The sequence below is a fragment of the Takifugu flavidus genome, unplaced genomic scaffold (assembly GCF_003711565.1).
Source record: "Takifugu flavidus isolate HTHZ2018 unplaced genomic scaffold, ASM371156v2 ctg917, whole genome shotgun sequence".
NCBI lineage: Eukaryota > Metazoa > Chordata > Actinopteri > Tetraodontiformes > Tetraodontidae > Takifugu > Takifugu flavidus.
The window spans coordinates 1-9,225 of NW_026622527.1; the positions used below are offsets into that span (position 1 = coordinate 1).

The 9,225-nt window shown below is 42.3% G+C and overlaps 1 protein-coding gene across 1 annotated transcript; it reads left to right on the forward strand.

Annotated features, from left to right (window-relative positions):
* Positions 1 to 3,767: 3,767 nt before the first annotated feature.
* LOC130521367 (beta-1,4-galactosyltransferase 1-like) lies at positions 3,768 to 7,300 on the forward strand. The gene is made up of 2 exons (XM_057024944.1): positions 3,768 to 4,123; positions 6,251 to 7,300. The coding sequence occupies exons 1-2, from the start codon at positions 3,791 to 3,793 to the stop codon at positions 6,911 to 6,913; spliced, it is 996 nt and encodes a 331-aa protein (XP_056880924.1). The 5' UTR covers positions 3,768 to 3,790; the 3' UTR covers positions 6,914 to 7,300.
* Positions 7,301 to 9,225: the final 1,925 nt, after the last annotated feature.

Genomic DNA, 9,225 nt, shown 5'->3' on the forward strand with positions numbered 1-9,225 from the left:
TCTGTGCGGAGACAAGGTCTTGTGGTGCAATTTCCTAATCGAATGAAACTGAACTGCTGTATGAGTGTGACACCCTCTCCAGAACAGGGGCTGTGGGCGGACATTTATTGGGGAGAACTTGAACCTTAAACCTCACCTGGTGTCGGTGTGTGGCATTGTTTCAGAGCTGGAGGTCCTGGTTGTCGATGCTAAGTCCTTTTGCCCCGCCAGTTGATCCCTATCATGTCACCCTATTTTACGACTGTGAGAATAGGTGAGGTGTATCAGGATGTGTTTAGAGAAAAGTTACAGGGAAATTGCTGAATGATTACATCACTGTGTTGTGTTTGTTGGGCCTGAGGGTGTGGCTGCGCAGGTTGACTTTACTGCTGAACAAAATGAGTGGTATGAGATGGCTGAGGAAGCGTGTCCCCACGTTACCCTTGCCATCCATGCTGAACATCAGGCAAAGATCAGGCAAATTATCCAGACAGTGCACAGATTTTAAATTCACTTCCTGAAACCTTGTGGTCCTTGTGTGGGGCAGATAAGAAGTCAGAGAACTCAGAGAGGAACTCAGAATGTGGCCCAGCAGGTGGCTGATATAAAAGTATAAACAAAAGTGGCCAAAGCAGGTGAAACCAGTTTGTGCCATTGGGCAACACCCTGATGTAGCAACAGTGCAGAAAGCTGTGAACTACAGTTGAAACACAAACAAGTGACTGTGTCTCCCAACACAAGTTAAGGGAAGGATTCTCACAAAACTATCATTTTCCTTTGACAGACACGTCATATATCTACCTCTGTCACACACAACCATGTATTAAATCAGAGAAAATCAATGGCTACCCAAACTTTTACTGGGGCTGGGGGGGTTGAGGACAATGACATGTATAAGTGGATCATCTTCTACAGCATGTCCATTAATTGACCTGATCACATGGTAGGAAAGTACAAAATGATCAAATATCAGAGAGACGATCACAATGCTGACAATCCAGAGAGGCTGGACAAACTGTCCCACACTCATGAGACTATAGATAAAGATGGGATTAATAAACCTTAAACTATACAGTCAAAGACATTGTGAAAGATAGGCTGTACATATTTATCAACGTGAGTAAGGTCCGAGACCTAGACCAGTTCTCCGAGACCTAGACCAGTTCAGATAGGAACGGAGGAGGTGGAGGGCGTGCAGACCTACAAATATCTTGGGCTGTGGCTGGACAATAGGCTGGACTGGACAAGCAACACGAGGCAGCTGTACAAGAAGACCCAGAGCAGGATGTACTTCCTGAGGAGACTCAGATCCTTCAACATCTGCAGGAAACTCCTCTGGATGTTCTACCAGTCTGTGGTCGCCAGCGTCCTGTCCTACGCTGTGGTGTGCTGGGGGGGAGTGCGACAAAAGCGGACCTCTCCAGGCTGGAGAAGCTGATCAGGTGGGCCAGCTCGGTGGTGGGGATGAAGCTGAAACCTCTGGCGACAGTGGCAGAGAGGAGAACTATTGACAAGCTGCGGAGCATCATGGACAATGTCCACCACCCTCTGCACACTGTCATCCACAGCCAGAGAAGCCTGATCAGCCAGAGGCTGCGGCTCCCCAAGTTCAGGACCAACAGACTGGGGAACTCATTCATCCCCCGAGCCATCAGGCTGTTCAACTCCTCACAGGGGGGGAGGAGGGCCAACAGGAGAACTGGAACATTTTTATAGTTTTATATTTATATTCATATTCTATTTTTAATTTATTCTATTTTATTTCTTATTTTATTATATTTTTATTATCTTTAATAGGTTTAATGGGTGTAATGGTGGTGGGAAATTTTGTACAGTGCTGTACGTTTCTTTGGAGATGCTAATTTCCCTGGTGGACACCCCCTAAAGGGATCAATAAAGTACTCTTGAATCTTGAATCTTGAATTAATAAGGCACTAAAATAATAAAGCAAACGAGCACCACTGAGTGCTACCTGCAGTTCAAACAAAAACCAGTGAGCTGGTATTCTGACCATTGTTGGTGTTCCTGGAAAAGACTTCAGGTTGGGGTTGTGGTTTACTTTGGTGAACATATGAGATACTGCCGTAATAATTTCTATTTGTACTGTAATGTTTGTTCCACTTCATATTTACAGAGCACAGCTCTGTAATATGGGAGTCAATAGAAAGTGTCCTTCAACAGTTTCTGCTTCTTAGCCGACAAACTAATTACCATCTTGTGCAGGCAAACACAGGAAAGATATTGTAAATTCTATGAATATCTTAATGCCACTATCCAAAGTGCAGGGTTATGTCATCATTTCATATAATAGAAATTTGCTTAAAACTGAAGTTCATTAGGATTCATCTAAGGAGCAGAATGGGAGTGGAACATTTTGAGGACTTCCTGCTGATGGCAACAGAAAGGGACATTCTCATGAAACTAGAATCAGATGTGACTGATAGAGTAAAAGAGAACTGCAAATATTCCACAGTCTACTAACTATAAAGATTTAGGATCACTTCTTTTTAATTTTTTAGTTCTGTTTCTCTTGAGAAATAAATGTGGCCTCTTTTTGGTGCCATCCTTTGTGCACTGCAAAGAAGCCAAATTGGACTGTTCCTCACTCTCACTAAACCTTAATTTTTTAAACTATTTTATCTTTTACTTCTTCCCCTTAGGCCTCAACAGCTTCCATACATTTGAAAAGCTTTCTCATGGTTTAGACATTGCAAAATTAATTAAAAACCCTCTCAACAACCTAAGCGTTGATGTAAAATCTTGATGTTTGAAAATTTCACCAGCTATCAAGATATTAAAACCACATGAGTGTTCTTTTCTCTTCCTTTTCCTTTTGCATGTTTTTCAGTTGATACAGGTCCTTTCATCAGGGTTTCAAGTTTGTCCCGAGTTAGAAGGTCTAAGGAGAGAGGATGTCACAGCTGTGCAGCTTGTAGAGACCTCCGAGGTAACAATGTTTGTGATTCGGGGCTCTAAAGACAAAAAACTTCAAACTTCAAAATAAACTAAAATCCATTATAGGGTGCAATTGTTTAGCTACCTCTTGGCAAAAAGGTTTTGAGTTTTATTCCTGTCAGAATCAGCTTCTGTCTTTTTTTATTGTTTTGGGTTTTGCTGTACTGTTGCCTCAATGCTACACTTAGAGTCTGTATTGCTCATTTCCCTGAATTCATGTAAATATTACGTCCATGCTGTCTGTGGCTGTGTAGGTCTTCCCTGGTATTTACTGTGAATGCATCTGCATTCATGGTTGCATCTGATAGTATAGTTGATCCAGTGATAAGTTGGACATTGCTCTCTCTTTTTATCTTTGAGCTAGGTGGTATGATTTGCTGCCATGCCTTTGTTTATGAAGGTAAAATGAACCAATAAAGCACTTCACTAAACTTGTTTAACTTTAAAAAGGAATGACATTGATCAAATGAACTTTGACCAAACCTAAAGGAAAATGGAATTCATTGATGTAGCTATGGTAAAGGAAATTGTTTTTTGTTTTTGTTTTTTAAATAGAATTATGATGATACATAAAAGGTGATAAGCTGGACTAATGCAACAGCTGTAAAATTTCCTGGAAGACCATACAGACATGGGAGTCATCCTTTGAGCCGGAAAAAAATATAGTGGTTAATACCTGACCTCAGAATGTGGAAGCCAATAACGGGCGCTCACCAGGTTGACAAACCGGTTTTTCTGCCTCTGTTGCCTTTATCCATAGAAGGTGAAACCTTTTTGTCTCAGTGTGCAACACTGTGAGTTGTCAACAATGCAGAAATATTTTAGTGTTTTTATAGTTTTGTGTGCTTTAGTGACTATGATTTCTGGAATTGCGTTTGTGCTTCACAGCCAAAGCATCAGTTTAAATTATTTATCTCCAAAAGATTTTATGGGAAATGCTACAGTGTCCATTTCCCAGGCTTTAAAAAAGCATTTGGATGAGCTGTTGGAGGGAGAGGCACTAATTTTTAAAGAAGGAAGCAACAACAACAGTTTGAAACCTTGCTCCGACGATCCTCCGAACCTTATTGGACCTTTCTCGGTGGAGTTTAGTCATAACCGGAGTTGGAATGAAGTCAGAAGAAAAATCAGTGCTTCTCTTCGAGATGGAGGAAGACACAAGCCAGGTGACTGTGTCTCCAAGCACAAGGTAAGAAAAGAACTCCCACAAAGCTCTAACCTCATTAGAGTTAAAGAAGAAACATTAAGTAGAACTGATCAAATGAATCCAGCTGCAAAAGTGCAAAACAGTACATTTATTAAAGTCCATTAGCCTGAGAACGGGCATTGACGGCTTTATCATTACGAGACACTGCTATACAAATGTGTTTTTTAAAATAAGATACCATATTAAAACAATTAGTGATGTTTAAAAAAGCTAAACCGTGATGCACACATTCCTTGACTTACTCTAAACAGAAGATGAAAATACATATATATATTATATCTATATATATATATGTGTGTGTGTGTGTGGTACATACAGTTATACAGTATTTATATATATAAATTTTAAAATTGTATTTATTTTTTAATTAATGTATTTATTTTTAATCTTCAGTATTTTCATTTTAAATTGCTACCATGGAAAGTCTAAATATTGAAATAACACTAAAGATGTCACAGCCCCTTTTCCCCAGTTCCCTCCTGTCCCAGTACTTTTCCACTGCCCTGCTCACACCACACCATCACCACACCTGCTCTCAGTCACTGATCACACACCTGCTCCAGTCACTGATCACACACCTCTACTCACTGATCACACCATCATCACACACCTGCTCTCAGTCACTGATCACACACTGCTCTCAGTCACTGATCACACCTGCTCTCAGTCACTGATCACACACCTGCCCTCACTCATCAATCAGCTCACCTACCAGTGTATATATTCTCCAGCCTCACACTCACTCAGTGCCAGATTGTTCTTCTGCTTTCATTCGAGACTTTCCAGCGTTGTTTCCCTGCCGGATTACCCGTTACCGACCCTGCCTGTCTTCGTTCTGCCTGCCTTGCCTGTTCCCCGGACAACCTACCTGCTCTTCTTCTGCCCCTGACTATGACTTCTCCCTCAGCGTCTCTGGTTCCTGTCTGCTCACCTGGTTTAGACTTCTCCGCCCGGCCCCGACTTCGCTGCTGCTCGTCCCACTCCCTGAGCCTGCAACCCATAGACTTTGTGCGGGCCCAGAGCCTGAAGAACGGACTATTTCCTGTGTTTCCTTGTCTGCCTGAGTTCCTGTTTGCCCGTGTGTTAATAAAAGTCATTACTACGGTCCAGCTTTCCAGAGTGCTGCATTTGGGTCCAAACTGCACCCGTCACAGAAGGTGCTTTAGGCAGGTTTCAATGAAGAAAGAATTTGAACAATGCTAGAAGTGTTCACACGTATAAAACAATGTTTGGGCTTCTCACTTGTTTTTTCATGAACACAGCAACAGTAATCTGATTTTCAGCACTGTCATTCTATGTTTGTCTTCCACTGCTGTTCAGCTCCCACCTGCTTTTTGTAATTTGTATTGGTGTTACGCCATCTGTCAACTGTTTGCCAACTGTTACACCATCTGTCAACTAGGTGGTTGTCATACCTTATTACAAAAAATAGGCTTTTGCAGGTGCCACTCAAAAATTCTGGAGTGAGAAAATTAGGGAGGAACCTACTGAAAAGGCATCTTGTATCCTGAGATGTTTTCACAAAAATGACATTATTGGGCTTTTTTTGTCTCTTGTTTAAATATGATTTCTGTATTAATTTTGGACATCATCATGGATAGCTTTGACAGTCACCCCATATGACCATTCTTGGTGTAGTTCAGACTGCTTGTATGCTTGTATTATATCTACCTTCATTACACACAAACATTTATTCATTATATATGTTACAACAAACTGTAATTACGCTAATATAATGTATTATGCTATATTATGCTTTACCTATTCTCTCCTTTACCTGTCCTCCCCCCTTCTCTTCCCTCTCTACCCATTCAGCCATCAGCAGGAGGGTCCCCCTACATGAGCCTGGTCCTGCTCAATGTTTCTTCCTGTTAAAGGGGAGTTTTTCCTTGCCACTGTCGCTTGTTTGGGGTCAGGCCCTGCGATTCTGTAAAGCGCCTAGAAACAGACGCTATATAAATAAAGATTGATTGATTGTATGCCACAATTGGTTCCACAAACATGTTAGCAAATCCTGAAAGCCATTTTTTTAGACTTGTTGCTTTTTTTATTAAGACTAAAGGGGAAATTATTCTTTGTATTTAAATCAGGCTTATTTTATCTCCTTAGGTGGCGATCATTATCCCCTATCGGAATCGGCATGAGCACCTGAAGCACCTGCTGTTTTACCTCCATCCCATGCTAGTGCGGCAACAGCTGGACTATGGCATCTATGTCATCAACCAGGATGGAGAGGGAGTATTTAACCGGGCTAAACTGATGAATGTAGGCTTTGCTGAGGCGCTGAAGGACTACGATTACGAGTGTTTTGTCTTCTCCGACGTAGATCTGGTCCCTATGGATGATCGGAACTTCTACAGATGCTTCGAATCCCCCCGACACTTGTCTGTCGCTATTGACAAGTTCAACTTCCAGCTGCCTTATAACACGATCTTTGGTGGCGTTTCTTCCTTTTCCAAGCAACAGTTCTTGACTGTTAACGGCTACTCAAACACTTACTGGGGCTGGGGGGGTGAGGACGATGACATGTATAAGCGGGTCATCTTCCACGGCATGTCCATTAATCGACCTGATCACATGACAGGAAAGTACAAAATGATCACACATGATAGAGATGATCACAATGCTGACAATCCAGAGAGGATGGACAAACTGTCCCACACTCGTGAGACTATGGATAAAGATGGGATTAATACCTTAAACTATACAGTAAAAGACATTGTGAAAGATAGAATGTACACATTTATCAATGTGGATATTAAGGCACCATAACAATAAAGGCGAAAGAGGCAATTATAATTGCCAGCAACAACATGAGCTGGAATTCTGACCATTGTTGGCGTTCCAGGGAAAGACTTTGGATTGAGGTTGCAGTTTACTTTGCTGAACATTAGAGGCACTATCACACATATGGGAGTCAATAGAAAGTGGTTTTTTTTTGTACATATTAATTGGATGTGACTGAGCATGGAAAAATGCATCATACATTTTAATCCTCTGCTTAAATAAAAACAAAATGGAAAAAATGTTGAATGTTTCAGGATAACTTTAAAAAAAAGTTGTGCTCACATTGAGGTTTATTTGTGCAGATCTGAGTCACAGCTGTATAGAAAAGAGCATTAAATAAATGGCTGATCGCAATGACCTGGATGAATGTGGCAGCACCGTATTTTGTGGCTTTTGTACTTTAGCCATTACACAGCTTTTAAGAATCTACATTCATGTTTAATGTTTGTTTGTCACACCAGGAGGATCTGGTATCATTCTGTAACTTAAAAAAAAAAATTAGATTAAACAGCATTCTGTTTGACATAGCTCTTTGTTAAAATGATTTTAGTCTTGTGATGAAGGGAACGCACATTGGTTTCATGTCAACAGATTCACTTTCATTCTTTTATGAATTAAAGAATACTGAAGAGACTAGAGTTGAGAACTAAAGAAGAGGAGCGCTTGTTGGAAATGGAACGGATGCGAAATCATCGCAGTGAGCAGGGCAATGTGAATAATATGGTTAAGTTACTGCCTAACTTTAATGAGCGCGATCCAGAGATATTTTTTTCTCTTTATTTGAGCATTTCGCGACTGAACGTGGCTGGGGCGTTTCGGATCAGGTAATACTGCCCCCTGCCCCACGATTTTGCCTAGGTAGGTTACCGTAGCTTTTGCGAATTCGCACTTAGCCAAGTTGAGAGTGAGGTTCGCCGATGCCAATCTCTCAAAGAGCGCGCGCGTGCGCGCAATGTGATCGCCCCACGTCTCACTATGGACAATTACATCATCCAAATAAACAGCTCCAAACTGTCTTAACGGGCAAGGGCCAGGAGGCGTTCATTGCGTTGTCACCTGCGGAGAGAAGGGAGTATGAAACGGTGAAAAATGCTGTATTAAAAGCATATGAAAGAATTCCTGAACACTATCGACAGAAATTTAGGAATTGGCGAAAAACGGACAAACAAACTTATACGGACGTGGCCAGGGAACTTGTGAGCCTTTTCAATCGGTGGTGTGTGTCTGTGGGCGCAAATACTTACGAGACATTGACTGATTTATTAATCCTGGAGCAGTTTAGGAACATATTGCCTGAGAGGATTGCAACCTATGTGCAGGAGAATAAAGTAACATCCGCTGCTCAAGCCGCCGTCCTTGCGGACGAATTTGTGTTAACTCACAAACCCTCCCGTGATCGGTCACAATTGGAGTATAGCCGTCCAGATCGTTCTCAACCAGAGTATAGCCGTTTCGGTCGCCGTTTCTTTTCGGGCAATGACGCGCAAAGAGGGCCTTCGAGCAGGCATGGTAATGCAGCCCGCTATCAGGACGATTCGGGTGAAAAGTGTCGCTATTGTTTTGAGCCAGGCCATTGGAAAAAGGAATGTCCTTTACTCGCAGCTCGAAATAAAATTCGTTCTGGGAGCACTAAACCAGTGGGATGTGCGGCTCCAGCTCAAACTGATGCCCCCCAAAGTGAGCGTGAGTCGGTGCGCCCGATCCCAAACATAAATGGCAAAGATGTCGCAACTACAACTCAACATATCGACTACAGTCCATTTATTACGGAGGGGTTCGTGTCAATTGTGGGCGATGCGAAGAAAGTCCGTGTCCGTATTTTGAGGGACACTGGAGCTTGCGTTAGTTTCATTAGTGAAAAGGTTTTGCCTTTTGATGATGTGTCAGACACGGGAACGAGTGTGCTAATTCGTGGAATTGGTCTAAATTCATTTTCAGTCCCAATACATAAAATTCACTTAAGCTCGGGGTTGGTTGATGGAGTTGTAAATGTAGGTGTCCGTCCTACATTGCCAATTGATGGCGTGGATGTCCTTTTGGGCAACAATCTAGCAGGCGGTCGAGTGTGGCCCGAGCCTGTGCCTCCTATGGTTAAAACTAATCCAGTACCAAACACACAGCAGAACGATTGTTCTACAGCGTTTCCTGAGGTCTTTACAGCGTGCGCAATGACGAGGGCTATGTCTAAAAATCTGTCGACACGATCTAGCTCCTCTAACGGGTGCAGAGTACGCTATCGATCAAGGTCTCCTGCTACGCAAGTATTCGCCCCCAGGGAAGTCGGATGTGGCAGGTCC